Source organism: Zea mays, chromosome 7 (assembly GCF_902167145.1).
Source record: "Zea mays cultivar B73 chromosome 7, Zm-B73-REFERENCE-NAM-5.0, whole genome shotgun sequence".
Classification (NCBI taxonomy): Eukaryota; Viridiplantae; Streptophyta; class Magnoliopsida; order Poales; family Poaceae; genus Zea; species Zea mays.
The window spans coordinates 148,350,228-148,371,581 of record NC_050102.1 but is presented as its reverse complement, the minus strand read 5'-3'; the positions used below and the strand labels follow the sequence as shown (position 1 = coordinate 148,371,581).

General features: G+C 41.7%; 2 protein-coding genes and 1 pseudogene across 2 annotated transcripts; 1 reads left to right on the top strand and 2 right to left on the bottom strand.

Moving 5' to 3' along the window:
• Positions 1-1,222: 1,222 nt before the first annotated feature.
• On the top strand, positions 1,223-7,316 carry LOC103633074 (uncharacterized; annotated as a pseudogene).
• A 778-nt stretch (positions 7,317-8,094) lies between these two features.
• Positions 8,095-9,018, bottom strand: LOC109940800 (uncharacterized). The gene is made up of 4 exons (XM_020541092.3): positions 8,939-9,018; positions 8,806-8,850; positions 8,465-8,719; positions 8,095-8,386 (listed from the first exon to the last, which is right to left on the bottom strand). The coding sequence occupies exons 1-4, from the start codon at positions 8,939-8,941 to the stop codon at positions 8,318-8,320; spliced, it is 372 nt and encodes a 123-aa protein (XP_020396681.1). The 5' UTR covers positions 8,942-9,018; the 3' UTR covers positions 8,095-8,317.
• Positions 9,019-13,827: 4,809 nt separating this feature from the next.
• Positions 13,828-15,051, bottom strand: LOC103633073 (uncharacterized). The gene is made up of 6 exons (XM_020541706.1): positions 14,993-15,051; positions 14,806-14,907; positions 14,380-14,715; positions 14,175-14,297; positions 13,994-14,095; positions 13,828-13,836 (listed from the first exon to the last, which is right to left on the bottom strand). The coding sequence occupies exons 1-6, from the start codon at positions 14,993-14,995 to the stop codon at positions 13,828-13,830; spliced, it is 675 nt and encodes a 224-aa protein (XP_020397295.1). The 5' UTR covers positions 14,996-15,051.
• Between the last annotated feature and the right edge of the window lie 6,303 nt (positions 15,052-21,354).

Below are 21,354 nucleotides of genomic sequence, written 5' to 3'. Positions count from 1 at the left end.
AGATACGAGTATGCGACACACACATGTCTAACAATAAACACAATCATATATAACAAATAAATAACAATAGATTTTCTTAACGAATGAACTTATTATTATACTAAATTAATTGCTATTTAAAAAATATAATGCAGAGCATATGTTGAACAAGCCACAGTGAATACAAACGTAAAGTTATTATGCACTTACAACATGTAAGCCATGTATTTCAGCACAAAATATAGAATAAAAAGGTTAGAAATAAGGGGTATGGAACATGACAAATATCTTGCTCTTAAATATGTACAATATTCGGCATTACCTAGATAAGAGAAATCTATATCTACCAACCTATCTATATACCATAATCTATACTACCTATTAAGAACGCAAGGGGTAGGCTGTCTCCCCTGGTTCTGCCTCCGGGTAATCTGGACCGTCCGTATCTGCTGCCCACGATCTACGTGCATCGACATCGTCTAACCCACATAGCATCCCACTCTACGCACCTCACTCCGCAGTTGTTGCCTCCCACCGCCCTGCGCCGCGCGAGTCGCGGTCGGCCCTCACCCCCCCGACCCCCGTGCGCTGCTCAAGGACCCATCCGAGGATGCTAGGTCTCCGCAGTCGCCACCTCCCGCCTCCCTACGCCGATCCGCCCCTCGCGCCGCCATCATCGGATCCGCCCCAGCCGTGCCCCCTTCCATCCTCTCCGCGATGGACGCCTCCCTCTCCGGCCCCGTGATGCACCCTCCTCTCCGTCCCGCACCCCCGTCGTCCCCTTCTTCACCCCCCCCCCCCCCCCGCACAGCGGCCCGGATCCCCGCCCCTTCTCGCGCTGGCGGGCGTGGAGATCGGCTTCGGCGGGCCGAGTCGCGCTGGCGGGTGTGGAGATCGGCTTCCGTGGTATGCGCGAGATTGACGACGTCGATGCCCTACCAGCAAAAATGGAGGTCATGCTTCTTCTCCCCTCGTGTGGCAGCCCATCATCCCCTTCTTCTCACACTCCTCCCCCGCCCGCCGTCCGTCATCCCCTTCTCCCCCCCCCCCCCCCCCCCCGCGCGGTGGCCTAGATCCCCGTCCCTGTCTTCTCACCCTCCTCCCCTCTGGTCCGCGATCCGCCCCATCGCGCCCTCTTCCCCTCGATCTCTTCAGCTACTTCAAGTTGGTTTGGTCCGATCTAAACTGTGTATCTGCTCAGGTTTCGGGAGGCTCAGCGAGCTCGTGGCAGGGTCCCCCTCCAGAGCGAGGATGTCAAGCTCGTCATCGTCGACGACCCTTTCATCACCACGGACTACATGGTATGCCCCTCGATCTGCTGCATTTGTTCCGTGCATGAGTAGATCCGGTGGGTTTAGCATGGATCCGTAAGCCAGCGTGCTCGACTTCCCCTGTCATGCAAACGCTGCCTCAGCATCCATGTGCAAACCCAACAATCCTCTTTTACTGGGAGCAATTTAGACAAAAAACATTAGGGAAATAGTGAGACCTATTATGTTGATTTCATTGTGAAGCCAAAATGTTCAGACTGCAGGCACACATTTCCACATGAATTGGTCTATGTTTAAAATGTCTGACCCCTAGCCTAATGATAATGCAAAGTAAAAGACTGAAGAGAAGACCTTACCTAGGGGACAAAAGAATCTTCTCTGACAGTTGCCCGGGAATGGAAATTCTGCGGACCAACACAGTTGTGTTCTAAACTCAAATATAAACACAGAAAACAGAGACGTCAAATATAAACTTTAGTAACGACATGAGTTTCAGCTATAGCAGTCTTATTCGCTTTTAAGACAGAGAAGATATTTATTTAGAGTTTAGAAAGAGTAGGTGCTATGGGTGCATCTTATCATTTATGTGGGGAACATCTCTGGTGGAAATTAAAATATTCCCTTATGAAGTCTGTATGGTTATCACATAGGTCTGTATGGTTATCACATAGGAGTGGCACATAAATACATGAAAAGGAAGCATGCATTTACATGTAGTTAGCATGCTAGCACACTTCTGAAGATGCGTCTACTCTTCTTTAGTAGCCTGCAATTTTTTGTTTCATATTTTTTGGGACTCCTGATCCAACCCTGCATCCCGTTGCTCACATCATCTTGCCACTAAACTCCTAGCTCTGTTTTGGTTAGCTCATTGTTATCTTTGGATCAGAATTGATGTTTTGGTTACCTTATTGTTAATTTTCCAGTAAATTACCAAATCCTGTTCAGTAGACAGTACAACGCTGCTAGCTTGTCCACTCAGATGAGTACCCATTAAGATTTAGAATTGAACCGATACTAAAACAGGGAAATATCCTAAGCACATGGAAACAACAGCGCCAAATCTATCTACTAAAAGTAGTTTTTAATTGATTCAACTAGACTCGTTCTCTACTAACGATATCTCTTAGGCAAGTCATGAAGTCAATCAACTAATATAAAATAGATGGAGGATTTATCTTGAAGTTTTTTTTAATAATGGATTTATCCAGGAGTTGGCATTTGGCATGTCATACATGCTTGTAGAGAGGGTCGTAACCCGTAACCATGGTGATATACCCCTTCCTCTCCAGGCACCACCCTCCTTGCACAGATCCATGTTTGCTAAGCATGGTTCGTTGATCTGGTGAGATGGTGCATGATCGAGGTTTGATTGTTTTAATCTGGAATTTTGGATAGAGAATTAGAACAGTGATTAGCCGAAATTGTGCATTATTTTCCATGATCCAATGAAGTTAGTAGTTATGTAGCATAATTGTTGTTGATTTATGCCTATATGTGTGTTAGATCTGAGTGCCCTCAAATCGTTTAAATGCACTGGCATTCACGATCTGTAAATTTTCATAGGCCAAATTCGTGTTGCCTATTTATGCCCTTGAATTATGGATACAGAGTTAGTATGTTTAATGTAAAACGATGTATAGTACATCTATTCGTACTATTATTAGATATTCAAAAAAATAGTACTCTGCGCCGCCGAAGCGTCCGAGATTTATAGTCCGGATTCTGATTTTGACGCAGCTCGATGCTGAAATGCTCGCACTCTGCGCCGCCAAAGCGTCCGAGAGCTCGGTTCGCGAGGCTGAGCGCAGAGACTGAGGCCGCGGGGAAGGCACCGGCGGAGCCCAAGCCAAGGGTCGAGTGGATCTGCGCCATGCGAGCATCCCCAATTCACACCAAGACAGCGAGGGTCGAATGTCCCAGCGAGAGGAAGAAGGCACTGACCACACGCCGCAGAGCAAGGCCGTTCGGCCGAGGCAGGAGCTGTTCCACAGCGTGAAGCACCAGAAGGAGTCGTTGGCCGCTGCAGCTAGGAAAGGGACGGTCGTCAAGTCTCTGTTCATGAGCACGACGCCAAAAAAGGAACCGGTCCAGACGCCAGCGGCAGACAAGAGCAAGGGGGCGGTGTCCGAGGTCTGTTCGAAGCTGAGGAAGCTGAACTTGGCGTGCCGGGAGGTGCCGAGCAGGTACATGTCTCAGCCTCAGCCGAAGAATACGAAGACTACCAAGAAGAGTGAAGAGACCACGGTGGCCAAGAGCGAGAAGCGGGGGCTGGAATCCAAGACCAATGCCAAGAAGAAAATTTTAGGACGCTCAGTGAAGCGTGCTAATGCCGGACCTGATGGAGAGAACCGAAATGGTTGCAGCACTGCTGCAGACGAGAACTCGCTTGCAGAAACTGCTGGCTCCCATCAGGAAAGGAAGGTTGTGCTGCAGGAATTGAGAATCGAGGTGGATGTATCGCGATGTGGCAATTCAGATGACAACAAGGAGAATGTGTCCAGTGCTCCGAGTGAAGAAGCATTGGACAATTCATCACATTATGGAAGTGAAAACAGACTGTTGGAGAACAATGATAATGTTCCTCTGAAGGAGAATGTTGCTCTAAAGGTAACTGCTATTTCCGTGAAGTGTGAACTGATGGTACTGAAAAAGAAATGCAGCTTTTTACCTGTAGTTAGAATGTGAAGAACCTGACATGCTGTTGTGTATCAAATGCAGGTGGCCAAATTGCAGAAGAAAGTGCATCAAGAGCAGGCAGGAAAGCTCAAGAAAACCACCAATCCTAGGGTCTTAAGGGATGGGTATTTACTATTTCTAGGGTCTCAGCGACCTGAATTTTACTTTATTAGCATACAATATGTACCTGAATTTTACTTACAATACAATATTCCACAATCATTAGCATACAATATATACCTGAATTTTACTTTATTAACTACAATAAAAGACATACAATATCCACCGTAATTTTACTTGAATGTCTAAATTGCACAAATATTGCCACTTGAGGTTATTTATCTTGAATTACATTTTTTGTGTGTCAGGTGGTCTTTGTTGAAGCAACTGAAGCCCAATACGCATTCAAAAAACTACCATATACACGATATAGGTAAGTTCGCCAAGTACTCGATTCCTCCTCGATCATGTCTCATGATCTCTCAACTATGCCTATACTTTTTTTCTAAATTTCAGTACGTAATTTTGCCAGTGGTGTGATGCGGACTGGAGCATCACCAATTCACCTCTCTGTTGTATCTAACGGCAGTTATGGCCTCATGGAGTCATGGGCGCGGGTTCTACATTTTTTTGCTAATGTTGGGGTAAGTTGTTGGCTGTTTTATAGAAATTTGTATATGGTTACTATATACATTGCTGTAATTTTGATTCATGATTAGATGAATGTAGTCCTCATTATTTGTCTTTAAGAACTATCTGTTGATTGGTAATATGCTTTATCAAATTCTCATTATTTGCCTTTAAGAACTATATGTTGGTTGGTAATATGCTTTTGTTGTCTTTCTTTCACGATAGAAGTTTCTGGCATCATGTATGATGGGTACATACATGTATTGAATGCTAGAAATATTTTTGCCGAGGAAGGCTCAGAGGCTACGGATGTGGTTGCTTCCAGGCAAGCTTCTTTTCCTCATGGAGACAACTACCCTACCAAAACATTCATCTTTCACCTTTCACAACCTACTACTTGTTCTGTTATTTTTCAGTCTTTGGCAAGATACACACGAAGGGAGGCAACATGCTTATCATTATCTGGTTAGATTTCTGCAACTCTTACAACATTTACCATTTTTTAATAAGTTAAACTCATAACATACTTCTTGTATTGTATATTCTAACTACACTATTACAAACAAAGATTTTGTGTTCTCTAGGAACTTAAAATTCACAACTCTGCTTATGGTAGCTCCAATCCCAGCCTAAAGAAGCATGTGCGATGAACTACCGTGGTACGCCCTTTTTTCATGTGAAGGTTTGAAAACATCAGGGTCAGTGGATACCTGCTATTCTCTCAGCAATACAAATACCAGGCTTCATCCTACTGTGTGTTTACTCTAGGGTCCCAACTTCCCACGATTCAAACCCTTTTGATGGATATACTTCGTTGTAGATAGGAAGTTTGTTTTGTTAATCTTACGAGTATTTACTCTAGGAGACCACCCACCAGAACATAGCCTTTTGTCTTCGTACCAGTCATTGATTTGCATATTGTATAAGGCGATGCTGAAATAAAAATTAAGGCAACAATGTTTGGTCATTAATATGCAGATTCTTGCATATAGAATCATATTATACTGGATGTCTCTCCTACTTAGAGTAAAACTAATTGATTCTTGCATATAGAATCATATTATACTGGATTTCAAATCATGATGTGTATAATATGCAAGATCTTTGCCATCTACTGTAGACTGTAGTATGTGACAATGTAGGCATGGTCCTATTCCTTGTTTCTGTACAGTTTCTACCATGTTCTTGCCTCCATTTATCGAACAAAGCTTGCCTAAGTAGTCGAGATGACGGTAGCTATCGGGGCGACGACCGTTATGGCCTTGATCGATCAGGTCCTTCCTGATGGTCTTAGTTCTTGATCGAGAAGTATGTGCCATCAAGATATGAAAGTCTATCTACTATTATAAGACTTGTTATTGTGTCTAGAACTTCGTTATTCTGTAGTTAGAGTCGACGTGTATCATGAGAAATTAGTTGCTTTGTTGTAGACAATATTACTGCCTTGTTTATTATCGTTTCCTGCTTGCTAGGCATATTACTTGGTCATAGTGCTTGGTGCTTGGATCCTGCATGTTTACTTGACATGCTATTTGGTTGTTAAAATATGGATTTTGTCACTATGTTTAACGATCCTGGTCCTAATTAAGCTTATGCATGTGATACGAGATTGGATGGCAAGTTAGTGTTTGCATTTGTGTTCTTTTTTGGGAAGCAAGGGGTTAACTATTATAATCTGCTTGAACACACCTACAACTACAAGAAAAATATGTGTCTTGTTACCTCTTCTGAAAGCAAGTGATATATTACTCTACGTTGTTTAAAACCCTGTTTCGTACTTCATAAATTACTCTTTATCAGATTGTATAAGCTCTTTTTTATTAAACTAATTCATTGAGCTACACGTCTGTCAGGTGATCTGATTTTTTGCTACACCCTGCTGCCCTCTACATTTGGATTGTCCGTATCATCATTCTAACATTTAAAAGTAACCTCTGGCTAAGACTATACTTCAAGCTCTTGTATATCAAAATTTTCAACAGTAGTTCTCCCTGTTCTTAAGGTATTATGATGATTAAGCCTCCTGTTACTGACTTCACCCTTTTCAACACATTCCTTTTTTGGACTACTTATGAAAACTAAAAAAACATCTTACCAGCTCATGTCGCGGTTCACCGAGGCCGCCGCCGTGCTGCGCGCCATGGGCAGCGCCGTCGCCTTCGCGAAGCTCGACGGGGAGCGCTACCCCAAGGCGACTGCCGCCGTCGGGGTCAAGGGCTTCCCCACCGTACTCCTCTTCGTCAATGGCATCGAGCACGCCTACCATGGCCTCCACACCAAGTGAGGACGCTGCTTTGCTTTCTCTTGTCTCTTTTCGTTATGTTATTACCGATCTATCGTCTGCTGGAGTGCCCTTTCATGTGTCTGACCAATTGATTGGGAATTATATGCATCTCATGTTGATAGGGACACCATAGTTACTTGGGTAAGAAAGAAGACTGGCGTGCCAATCATTAGGCTTCAGTCTAAGGATTCAGCTGAGGAGTTCCTCAAAAAGGACATGACCTTTGTTATTGGTCTATTCAAGAATTTTGAGGTACTGATGCGTTATGAAATGCTGGATGCGGAAAAAATGTATCGTTTTCAAGTTTTAGTTTGCTCGAAATGTAAAAACTTGTGGAATAAACTTTGGCATCTGTTCAATTTGTGCTCACTCATATCCAGTCCTCACTCATATCCATATTTTTGGCAGGGAGCAGACCATGAAGAATTTGTGAAGACAGCAACCACAGACAACGAGCACTACTAGAAAACCCCCCTTGTAGCTATGCTTTTTTGGACAATAGGCACGCTTTAATTCGTCTCTATATGAATGTACGCACGCTTTCCAAAAACGTGTCAGAAGCGTCTTCGTATGGACCGTATCAGACTTTGTAGAAACGATTATCGTAAGCGTATATATTAGATGAATAGACGTTTCATAGACACGTTAGATGCATGTTTAGACACATTGATACGCTTTTATAGATGCGCATATAACATGTGTCTATTATTGTTGTTACGTCATATAGTAACGTTTTATTATGTGTGAAAAAATATAGATACGATATTATAGATACATTCATAATTCATGTGTATTACTATAGTCACGTTTTATAGTGACGCTTTATTGCGCATTAAGGAGTATAGAGACGATATAGTAGGTGACACGAATGATGACATGGCAGGTGATGTGGATAGGTGACATGGCAGGTGATGTGGAAAAATGACGTGGCAGGTGATGTGGAAAGGTGACGTGTCAGCTGAACTGGCGAGTGACACATTTTATAGTAATGCCAAAACGCGTGTTAACAAAAGTAGAAACAATAATATAGCCACGTTTGTATTGTGTGCCTACGCATATCAATACGTTATATAGTAACGTCAAAGTGTGTATTAAGACCTGTAGAAACGATTCTGTACATACATCTATATTTGTTTGTAATAATATAGACACGTTATACTGTAACACTTTATTACGTGCCAAAAAAAGATGTTTTCATTTATACATTTATATATATAAATGTGCATCGAGATGAATGTTAAAAAAATCAAATTATAAACCCTCAATAATATTGCTTTTGGCCTTGGCAAAATATCAAGAAGCTAACTAACTCGATAGCAAACATGTTCAGTAACTGCCAATTGTGTTCACAAAGAAGCAAAGCCAAAGTGGCAATATCATACAAATATCACTTAAAAATTTTAGTAACTACTAGAATCTAACTGATTCACTTTGCAATTATACTAGGCTTCCCATCTAGCTTTGTCCACGCCATCTAGCTTTGTCCACGTGCTGCAGGTACCAACTTGTTGCGGGTACAAGATGAGCTTCTAGCTTGCTTCACCTATGAAACATGTGTTAGATCAATAACTCAAGTTGTTATGGGGACACATGTACTATTTCAAATAAAAAAGAAACTTACATGTGTAATTGGCCAAGGAATAACATAGCCAATAGCATCAATTAGTGTACGAATCTGATTAGATGGTCTAGGTACCTCCTCATATATAATATTGCCAAGTTCAATATTTTCAAGGCCTTCAACAAGAACCCCACAATATTCTGGTCCAAGCTTTGCTCCTAATATTTCTCTTTGGCTATCTGTAGTCACTAACTTCCCTTTGGCCACAACTCTGCCTTTGTTTATCAGTGAAATAAGGTAGACTTGCTTTTGTCTCTACAAATTACAAAACATGAACATATGATCTTTTGGTAAAAACAACGTCATAATTGGAAAGAAATAAGGCAAATAAAACCACATACTGATTCTGATATGCCCATGCTGGCAGCTTGAACCCTTCGAGTTCTCTATAATAAACATCAAATCATAGCATCACTTAATCAAATTATGCTTTATATTTTAATTGAAACAATAATACAATTAGCTTAGACATACCATGTTGTGCAATATAGGATCACTTGGCAAATCTTTGACTACATTGCCATCAAGTTGTGCCTCCTACAGGTATAGTTTCACTCAATTATTATAGAAAAAGAAAATTATAAATATTAGATTTTAACAGGGAATGTAGACGAATAGTAACCAATTACTGAACCCTAGAGTTGCAAAAGAAAGCTAATCCTTCCAAAAGCTAGCAGACCAGTTCTGAACATCTTATAACAGTAGAGTTGCTTTAGGATTCTAGATGATTCAGCACACGTTAGTATATATGAGAATTCAGCATCTAACTTGAAAATAGTTCTAACTTTACAGGCACTACATGGAGCCCTTAATTAATGTATCACATATTCTACCTGCGGATTGCCTTTTGTAGGCTAGCCTTTGTGTAAGGGGAAAGGAAATGCTCTACAAGTACTGTGAAAAATGGGGTTGTTGAGAGGAGGAACCAGTCTGTGGTTGAAATGGCCAGGTGCCTGCTGAAATCGATGAGAGTTCCATCAATATTTTGGGGTGAGGCAGTGAGAACTGCAGTGTATATCCTCAACAGATCACCCACAAAAGCTCTGAACAAAAAGACTCCCTATGAAGCTTGGCATGGAAAAAAGCCCAAAGTGAGTCACCTGAGAATCTTTGGTTGTGTAGCACATGTGAAGCGTGTTGGTCCTGGAATAAATAAGCTTGCTGACAGATCCAGCAAAATGGTATTTATTGGCTATGAGTCAGGAACTAAAGGATACAGGTTCTTTGATCCAGCCACAAATAAGCTGGTAGTTAGCAGAGATGTGGTATTTGAAGAAGGGAAACCTTGGGACTGGGACAGTTCAAAGTGCAGCACAAATCAACAAGAGAATGACACTTTTATTGTTCACTATGATCTAACTGACCAAAACATGGCAACAGCTGTCTTCAAGCAACAGATGATGAAAAGGTTCAATATGTGTGATCTAGGCCTATTGAGTTACTACCTAGGCTTACAAGTAAAGCAGAAACCAGGGGAGATCACTATCTGTCAGAGTGCATACGCTGAAAAGATACTGGAGAATTGTGGTATGCAGGGTTGTAATCCTGTGGATACACCAATGGAGCAGCACCTAAAATTGTTACCTGGGAAACCTGAGCTGATTCTAGATGCAACAAAATACAGAAGTCTTGTTGGTAGTTTGAGGTACTTGGTTAACACAAGACCTGATCTTGCCTTCTCAGTAGGAATGGTGAGTAGATTTATGGAAACACCAAATGCTGAGCACTGGACAGCCATCAAGCGAATTATCAGGTTTGTTGCAGGAACCATCCAATATGGCTGCAAATATTCAAAGGGAGCAGATGCAGCATTAGTTGGCTACTCAGACAGTGACCATGCAGGTGATCTTGAGAGAAGAAAGAGCACAAGTGGGATTGTATTTTTCTTGGGCAACAATGTCATCACGTGGTGTTCACAGAAGCAAAGAGTGGTGTCACTGTCAAATTTGGCCTGTCAGCACCTGTGTGTTTGCTGTCAAATACCGAACACAAGTCATGGCAGTGGCATGCTAGATTTGGTCACCTAAATTTCAGAGCTCTACATGATCTTAGTAGCAAAAAAATGGTTGATGGCATGCAAACTGTGAAAAAGGCTGAGCAGGTATGTGATGGTTGTGTTCTTGGGAAACAGCATAGGAAACCTTTTCCAACTGTGTCAAGTTTCAGAGCTGAGAAAGGGTTAGAACTGGTTCATGCAGATTTGTGTGGTCAGATTACTCCTAAAAGTATAGGTGGTGCCTCATTTTTTATTTTAGTAGTAGATGACCATAGTAGATATATGTGGGTCGAGATGCTTAATACTAAAGATCAAGCACTAGACTGTTTCAAAAAAATCAAGCAAAGGGCAGAAGTTGAACTGGGTGGTAGTCTGAAGGCATTGAGAACAGACAGAGGGGGAGAATTCACATCAAACCTGTTTTCAGTGTTCTGCAGTCAGTTTGGAATCAAACACTACACCACAACTCCATATTCCCCTCAGCAAAATGGGGTTGTTGAGAGGAGGAACCAAGTGTTGGTCATCTAAAAGTCTTTGGATGTGTAGCACATGCAAAGCTAGCTGGTCCTGGTTTGAATAAGTTAGCTGACAGATCAAGAAGGATGATGTTCATTGGCTATGAATCAGGTTCAAAAGGCTATAGATTTTTTGATCCTGTCACAAATAAACTGGTTGTTAGCAGAGATGTTGTTTTCGAAGAAAACACACCATGGGACTGGGAGAGTTTAGTGCTTAACACAGGTGATAAGGTGACTGAAACATTTGTTGTAGACCATCAGTTCTGTGACCAAACTCCGACAATATCAACTGAAAGCAATATTGAAGCATCCTCTGAACCAACTGCTGAAGGGGATCTCTCAGCAAGCCAGGGGAGTGCAGTGGGACATGATGCAGTTCCCAGCTCACCACACACTCCATTGACAAGTACATCTCAGACTACAGGTATGGTGTCTCCTCCTGTACAGAGTCCTCAATTTTCAGAAGGAGTACCATTGAGGTACAGAACACTAGCGAATTTGTTTGACTCAACTGAAGAAATCCAAGATTTCGAGTACAGTGGGCTGTGCATGTTGGCTGCCGATGAACCAAAAAATTTTGAGCAAGCTATTGAACAAGACTGCTGGAGGAATGCCATGGAAGAAGAGATAAAGTCAATTCATCAGAATGAGACCTGGGAAGTTACAGAACTGCCAAAAGATCACAAGGCTATCGGTCTGAAGTGGGTGTTCAAGGTAAAAAGGGATGCAACCGGAAAGGTGGTAAAATACAAAGCCAGGCTAGTGGCAAAAGGGTATGCACAAATCCATGGAGTTGATTATGATGAGGTTTTTGCTCCTGCTGCAAGGCTGGAGACAGTGAGGTTACTCCTGGCTTTGGCAGCTCAAGGTGAGTGGGAGGTACACCACATGGATGTTAAGTCTGCATTTTTAAATGGAGATCTTACTGAAGAAGTGTATGTGCATCAGCCACCAGGGTTTACTGATCCCAGTTCTCCCAAGAAAGTACTAAAACTGAACAAGGCATTGTATGGTCTGAAGCAGGCACCTAGAGCCTGGAATGCTAGACTTGACAAAGAGCTAGTAAAACTTGGGTTCAGAAGAAGTAGAGAAGAACATGCTGTCTACAAAAGGGGAAAGGATGTCACTTTATTACTGATAGGAGTATATGTGGATGATCTTATCATTTGTGGGCCAGACAAAAGGGAGATACACATCTTCAAACAGCAGATGATGAAGAGTTTCAGTATGAGTGATCTTGGGTTGCTGAGCTATTACCTTGGCATTGAAGTTAAACAGAGACCTGGGGAGATTACCATTTGCCAGAGTGCCTATGCTGCCAAAATCATTGAGAGTTGTGGTATGAAGGGGTGTAATCCTGCCGATACTCCAATGGAACAACATGTTAAGCTGTTGCCTGGGAAGCCTGATCAGGTACTAGATGTAACCAGGTACAGAAGCATAGTTGGTAGTCTGAGATACTTGGTGAACACCAGGCCTGACTTAGCTTATTCAGTGGGAATAGTAAGCAGGTTTATGGAGACTCCAAACGCTGAACATTCTGAACAAGATTGAAGCATAGTGGAAATTATGATTCAGACGAAAGTGGTCAGTTCTGTTTTATTTGAATCTGAGCCGCGGAATCAGCATCTACCCAATCCTCAGTCGTACAATGAAGGCTTTAAACCAAATAAGTTAGAGGCAGCAGTGAAACAAGAAATTACCGAGCGCTTGGGAATATGTTGAAAGATGGAAATGCAGAGAAGAGGTAAGAGGAAATTATACAGGCTTGCCTACAATCCCTTTCCTTGTCAGAAAAGCAATTTCACCCCTAACTTAAGATGCTTACCTACCACTACTACTGGCTGGAGGCAATGGCTTTAGGATATGCCCTGACCGAGCTACGTATCTTTCCTATGGGTGGGTGAAAAATAAAAGTACTAGGAAGAAATGTGCTTTTTGTGCGTGCTTTTTTTCTAGCAAAAGTGCTGCAATAGAATTTTGAAAAAGCTTTATTTAAAAGAAAAAGTATCATTCGCAAAGCTAAACAAAGTAAAGTAGAGAAAAGGGGGTCATCCCCTTGGCCAGACTGAGCATCAAGCCAGCCAAGAAGTCAAAGCTGAGAAGGAGTGACTCGCATGAGTCAACACTTACTACTCAGGTCCGGTAGAGCAATCTCAAATTATCATATAGAAAGACGGGAGGAGTAGTTTCAAATAGAAGTGAAGTAAACAGATTCAAGTTAGCCCAGTGTAGATCCTTGGAAAAGCAGGCAGTTCAAAGCAAAGGTTTTGTTATTGAAAGCACTACTTTTACATATACATATACATATATATGAAGATGAGTTTTATCAAATCCTGTCTTCCCAAGGTAAAAATGTGAAGTAAGGATTTCCCATATATATGAAACTAAAATGAACCCTCCTCGGCTAAGGTTGAATCAGATATAGAAGAAGCGGAAGCAGGAAGCTGAAGGATATCCGTAGCGAATGAGGAATAGGACATGCATGTGAGCTAGCGAAAAGGGAATAGCACATTCTCTAGGGTTCGTATCAAGCGCTAGCAAATGGAGAGGGTCAATCGAATCCGTATCCTCGAGCGCTGGGTCTGTCCTCTAATGAGGAGCTCCTTGCTTTTTTGATCCGTGAATCCCCTTCATCTGAAAACTATTCGCCGGTTGTCCGCATTCCTCTCCTCGAGCGAAAGGTGTTCAGAACTTAGGATGGTAGATGTGGCTCATGTGAGTTTTGAAGGTCAGTTAGCCGACGCTCTGACAAAGCCACTTGGCCGGATGAAATTCTCAGAACTTAGGAGGCAATTGGGCGTCGTCAAGATAGAAGGTTGACAAGATTAAGGGGGTGAATGTTGCATTTAGCCATTCTGTAATCATGTCAATATGTTATCAGTGCATTTAGCTGCATTAGCTCGGGTAGTTAAATTATAAATCTGTTTGTGTACAACTTTGAAGCAGGTAACAAAATACAAAAAAATACAAGATACATGTGCATTGGTAATTGAGTAGGCCTTTCTAACATACCTTTGAAGGTGTTTGCTCATGTGGTGCAGATGTATGGACTTGAGTTCGTCCAAGACTTCTATGGCCAGATTGTTGTTGCTGCTGCTCGACATGAACCATGTTCTACAAGCCATTAGCAAGAGCTTGAATATTATTATATAGTAGCTAATGATATTTAATAATTGAAATAAAGGAAGTATACATGCACTTCATTTGTTCGAGAGGTCACGTCATCATTTGAATCTTCTTGGATGCTACTCGTATCTTTGGCAGCATAATTTTCAGATTTGTCATCTTCATTGCATTGGTCATAACTATCACCACCCTGAAATATTTGAACCAACATACTGTTAAAAATATGCTCTTATTCTAGAGAGGGAGGGGGCCATTGTTGAATGCAAGCTTACTTCATTTTGTAAAGCTTCTCTCATTTCTGGGGTTAAATCTTCTGGATACTTTTTTGACATAAAAGTAAGCCAATGCTTCATGAGACCACTCACGGATTCCATTTTATTGTCAATTTCATTTACTTTCTCTTGGTACATTCTTTCTTCCTCCGTTTGATTAACAAACGGTAAACCTTGAAAAGCTTGTACTTGACTCCAGTACTTATCATCATAGTACCCACGTGCTTTGAAATCCTTGGCAACAATATCATTGAACACTTCATTGTAATCTTTAGATGAAAGACGATTACCATCATTGTTCCCTCTCCTTTTTTTAAATTCCTCATAAGATGCAGCCTATTGAAACAAAGTATATATGAAGGTTAAGGAACTATAAGCTGATTTTTAGATCAAGCATAAATCATTTATACCAGAAAATGTACGTACCATCAGTGTCTCTGCCTTTTCTGTTGTGTATCTACCATTCTTCTTTTTATGAGCTGCCTCCCATAGTTCTATCCTATGAACCTTTCGTTTAGTTCTGGTTTCCTGCATAATTTAGTTATTTGGCTATCATTTCAATCCTCAGATAGATGATAGTGAAATTTAACAAATATGGATGAATATTTATCACCATCTCTTTTTTTAATCTAGCAAGGCTTTTCCTCCCACATGTGTGTGCAGTCTTCTGTTCTTTTGCACAACGAGAGTTTGTGGAACATAATTTCTACAAAGACAGGCAATGATTAAGCAATAATGTAACATTCCTTGATTAAAAATTGATATAAACGTGTTGAGTAAATAGATGGCACCTTATGTTGCTCTTGGCACCAAATTCCAACTAGAGATCTCCATTGATGTTCATTAGTCGTTAGTGGCTTCTCTCTTAGGATTTCTTCTAGAGTTCTCTCGTCACGATTGAAGTATTGTTTCTTCAACTTAGATTTGTACGCTCGCCACCTATTATTAACTGTCCTTAGGATCCAGTCCCTTGTAAGATGTATGGTTTGCCTTGGGAAGGCAAACTTTAGCTACATACAGGAAGGTAAATGTTAGTACATATATAAAAAATGAAGGTACATGCTTGCACCGATAACAAAAAATTACCTCAACATCCCTTATTATTTGTTCCTTGTGTGAATTAAACCTGCTATTGTCAAATCTTGGGATGTCTAAAGGGGCTAAGGTTGGGCTTTCTGCTACATGGCCAAGGTGCTGCCCAAGAATGGAGGCTGACCTTTCATTTGGGACACCATTTTCATCTGTCTCTACAATTACCTTTCCTCCTTGTAATGCTAGTAAATTTGAAAGTGTGAATTCCCCTATAATCTGTCTAACCTCTCCATTTGGCCCTGCATATATGAAAATGTAAGATTTCACATTGTACCAAGATATACAAGAACAAACCTGAAACTTACATATGATCTTAATTGGACTTCGAGGTTGGTGTGGCAGGCGGACTAATAAACCATCAACATCAGGAGGGGACAGTAAACTTTCATTGTTCTCATTATCTACCACATTTTCGTGCTCCTCCTGAGCAGCTTCTGCACCATCTCCATCAATGTTCAAATTCTTTAATCTTCGAAGTCCTCTGGTCATGATTGATTCTGCTTATTACATATAGGAGATCAAGAAAATAAAAGATGAGCATGTTAGTTGCCTTGTGAAATTGCATTCTCAGTTAAGAGCTAAGATTAGAAATTAGGAATTTCATTATCCAAAATGTAGGCAAGAAACAAACATTTCATTCTATAATTTTCATAAACAAAATAGGCAAACACATATCAGATTATGGACAGGTTCAATACAGCCTTCAGAACAAGCAGAAATTGCAGGTGGAGGAGCAACTTGTATTAATACTTGGTACTGACTTCAAAACACTTTGGAAGGTCCATATATATCCAGAGTTTCTCTTTAAATAATTGGTTTATTTAATCCTAATGTTTTTTAGCTTCTTGGCTCAATCTCAACCTATAGTAACTAAAAGGTCAACAACAACAGTTTCAAAATAACTGTTGTATAAAGAAGCTACTATAAGGCCATGATGCATAAGGTGAAGTCTCTTAACTTAATAAAATGTTGTATGTAGAAATCTGCTTAAACTGAATATAGTGAGGTATGTAAACTGAATATGGGTGTATGTTAGGGAGTGTGGCTGAGTATGCTACTAGCGGATATATTAAAGGAAAATATGCAGAAATTCAGTTTATTTATTGACAATCAGTCAGCAATATAACTGAGCAAGAACCCGGTGTTTCACGATAGAAGCAAGCACATTGATACTCGTTACCATTACATTCGAGATTGCATCGAACAAGGTATGGTAAGTGTAGATCATGTGGGGAATGATGATCAACTTGCCGATATACTGACCATGTAATCCCCACTTCTTTAATAAACGAATAGAGTGCAGAAATAGCTGCGGCAGTTGCACAGCAGCAAAGTGCTTTTCCCCAAATCTGAGAATCCATACCTGAGGGTTTTTCAGGAGCACAACACGCCCTTCGCCGCCGCTGCTTTCTGAGAAGTCGGTCGCCGGGATCGGGGACCCAACACAGCAACCCTAGCAATCAGCAAATATTTATAAATGGTATGTACATTAAAGGAATAGAGTGCCGAAATAGAGCGTCGCGGAGGAAGACGGCTCGTGCGGGATGAAGAAATCTGTGTGTCGCGGAGGTCCTGGGCAGCGACGGGGAGGACGATGGCTCGTGCGGCGGCTGCAAGACCATGTGGCGAGGCACAGGGGCCTCCTGCACGGGAGCGTGGAGCCGCCGGTGTCCAGGGGGGAGCACTACCGCGGGTGAGGCAGCGGCCGTGGGGGAAGTTCGCGGCGGGGAGGACGATGGCTTGTGCGGCGGCTGCAAGACCATGTGGCGAGGCACAGGGGCCTCCTGCACGGGAGCGTGGAGCCGCCGGTGTCCAGGGGGGAGCACTACCGCGGGTGAGGCAGCGGCCGTGGGGGAAGTTCGCGGCGGAGACCATACAGGGAAACACGGCACCCTCCCCGACGGCACCATACACGGAAACACGGAACTAATTAGGGAAGAGGAAGGAGGAGGCATCACCTTGCTGTGGCGCCGCCGGCGAATCGAGGGAAACCGCTGGCGAATCGGACCTATGCGAGGGAAACCGCTGGCGCTGGCGAATCGGACCTATGCGAATCGAGGGAAACACGGAACTAATTAGGGAAGAGGAAGGACTCGGAAACCGCTGTCTCCTCCCCACATAGACCACCGGTTGGTTATAAAATGGAGCATATCCTTGCGCAATTGAGCGTATCCTTGTCTGTTGGGCAAACCGCGGAACAGGTACCGCTGAACACGCAATTGAGGCTTGCTGAACCGCGGAACAGGATTAGGTGTTGTCACGGTTTAGGCCCACCAGCAGCTGAGGCTTGCTGAGGCCCGAGCGTCGCTTGCTGAGGTCCGACTGTCCAAGGCTCTGAACGGCTAACCGGCTGACCAGTGACCGCTGAGGTGCTGCTGACTGCCTTCTCTGTCCCTCTGGTAAATTTGTGTTTCGATTGGAGTTGTTGACAGATTGCTAGTAAGGATTTGGACAGATAAATTAAACTGGTTTGGATAAATGCTTATGGGTTTTATTCAACTTTAATAGGTCATAATATAAAGATTGATGGATCGAAGTTGGATGAAAGAATCAAGATTGGACACTGCATACAAAAATGGTGTTGAGGAGTTTTTAGCATTTGCTTACCGGGACCTTCCACAAGGTAGCGAGATACTTTGTCCATGCATAAACTGCAAAAATAGATACAACCACAGCTGTGATGAGGTCAGGACACATCTGAGATGTGATGGTATTATTAAAGGTTATACTATCTGGGTTCATCATGGTGAAAAATATGACAGTCCATCTATAGAACTTGCTGATGTACCAAATATCAGTGCAAATTTGACTAATTCAGGTCCAATACGACACCGCCAGGATGGAAGATTGGATGACATGCAAGAACTCTTGCAGGCTGCATTTGGAAGGGCTGCAAGTATAATTGGTGCTGAAGCAGATGATATTCAGTCTGGATCTGTAGATGTGGAACATAATGCCACTGAGGATAATGTGAATCTAGCGGAAGGAGATACTTTGGGGAGGCAACAGAATATATATTCAAGCTTATTGAAGGATGCAGATGCAAGAATATTTTCTTCTGGGTGTAAATATTCTAGGCTGTCATTTTTAGTCCACTTATATCACTTGAAGTGCTTACATGGTTGGTCACAAGAATCATTTACAGGACTAATGGATCTGCTATCTGGTATTCCTGGAGCTAATCTACCCAAGACATACTATGAAGCAAAGAAAATCATCTGTGACTTAGGTCTTGATTATGAGAGAATCCATTCTTGCCCCAAAGATTGCATTCTTTTTCGAGGTGATTTTGCTAAACAAGATTTTTGTCACGTGTGTGAGAGCTCTCGTTGGAAAGTTGATAAGAAGGATTCAAATGCCTCTGTAGTGAAATCTAAGGGGAAAAGGAAACCAGCCAAAGTGTTGCGTTACTTTCCATTGATTCCTAGGATCCAAAGGTTATTTTCATCTACCAAAACTTCAGATGACATGCGTTGGCATGATGAGGGGCGAACAAAGGATGGAAAACTACGCCACCCAGCAGATGGTGATGCTTGGAAAGACTTTGATCGTAGATATCCTGACTTTAAAGAAGATGCTCGTAATGTACGCCTTGGTCTAGCTAGTGATGGATTTAACCCTTTTGGGAACAAGAATTTAAAGCACAGTACATGGCCAGTAATGCTTGTTCCCTACAACCTTCCACCTTGGATCTGCATGAAGCAAACATCTTTAATTTTGTCAATGATCATACCTGGACCAAATTCTCCAGGTAATGATGTAGATGTATATTTGCAGCCCCTTATCGATGAACTATTACTTTTGTGGGCGGGAATAGATAGAACACCAGATGCCTCCTCAGAAAAGAATTTTACTCTTCGAGCTGCATTATTGTGGACTATAAATGATTTTCCTGCACTAGCTTACCTATATGGATGGACCACGAGCGGTAGATATGCATGTCCTTCTTGTGGTCCAGCTACAAAATCATTTCACCTGAAGAAAGGTAAAAAGATGTGCTATATGGGACATCGTCGTTGGCTGCCAATAAATCACAAATACCGAAGGCAAAGGATGCAATTTGATGGCTTGGTAGAGACTGGACTTTCACCTGAAAAAATGAGTGGAACTACAGTTTTGAAAATGTTGGAAGGCAAAGAGTTCGTGTTAGGGAAAGGGGAGAGAACATCCAAGGTGGGTAAGAAGAAAGGCAAGAATAATAAAGTCGAAGATAAAAGTGGTCAGAAACGCAAGCGTACAAGACTAGGAGAAAAGAAGGAATTAGATGGGGGTTGTGGTAAAGTGGAGAAGAAACCAGAAGATTGGCTGAAAAAGAGGTCAATTTTCTTTCAACTACCATATTGGGAACACAACAAACTAAGACACAATCTAGATGTAATGCACTTAGAAAAAAATGTGTGTGACAACTTTATCGCCACTCTATTGAATATTTGTCATAAAACAAAGGATGATCTGAATGCCCGACTAGATTTAGTTGAACTTGGAATTCGAGAGGATCTTCATCCTGTTGTAGATGCTCAAGGAAAGCAAACAACTCCTGATGCACCTTTTACTATGTCTAAAGACCAAAAAGAGATTTTTTGCTCAGTAATTCAGAACCTCAGGACTCCAGATGGGTATGCATCAAATATATCTAGGTGTGTAAATATGAAAGATTGTACATTGACTGGATTAAAGAGTCATGACAATCATATTTTACTGCATGACATTCTTCCAGTGGCACTGCAGTCTTGTTACCCTAGCAAGGATGTCATGAAAGTAGTTGTTCAGTTATCTAACTTCTTCAAGAAGTTGTGCTCCAAGGTCATAGATGTTGCTGAGCTGGAGCAGCTTCAAGACAGTATTGTGATGACACTTTGTGATATGGAGAGAATTTTCCTGCCATCATTCTTTACTGTAAGTGTGCATTTGATGGTGCACTTGGTGGAAGAAGTTAAACTAGGAGGTCCGGTGCAGTACCGGTGGATGTACCCCATGGAGAGGTATGTAGTCAACTTTAATTAATTTGCACAATGATAATCAATAATTCAGTTTTAACTTACATGTGTCAATTATTGCATTTAGATTTTTTGTTAAGCTGAAGGCACTTGTGAAGAATAAAGCTCAACCAGAAGGATCAATAGCTGAAGGATATTGCATGGAGGAGTGCTTGACCTTTTGTTCCAGATTTATAGAAGGAACTACACGTTTTACAAGGCCATCTAGAAATCCTGGACCATCTGATGAAATAGCAAACATGTATTTGTTTGATACTGCTGGTGAACCTATTGGAAAGAGTACTGTCGTCAACCTTGATAAGCAGCTTCTTGTTCAGGCTCATCGATATGTGTTGCGGCATTGTGATGAACTTGAAGATTTCCGCAGGTGCGTTCAGTATTTCTAAAACACACAACATCACATTTATTATAACCAGTAACCTGTATTTATTTTTTACTGCTATTTGCTGACATGACACTGATACTATTGTTGTAGAGAATTCTTGGATGAGGAGAAAAGAAAATTACATCCCTCAATTAATCTAACACCTTCCTCCATTCAGAATTTGATGGATCAACACTTTCCTGACTGGTTGGAGCAAAAGGTATGTACATCTAAAATTATTGCAAATTTGGCATAGAACTAATAAAAGAAATGTACGTGAGCGTTTTTCCTTATATACAGGTTATATTAGGCGATGGAACAGGGATCACGACAAAGGTCCGAGCTTTGGCTGCAAAACCAAACAGATATGGAGTGACATACAATGGTTACATTATTAATGGTTTGAGGTTCCACACTTTGAGTTGTGAGGCTGCACGGTTGACACAAAACAGTGGTGTGGTCAACATTGCTGATGATGGGGTTAATTATTTTGGCAGATTATTAGATATAGTTGAATTGTCA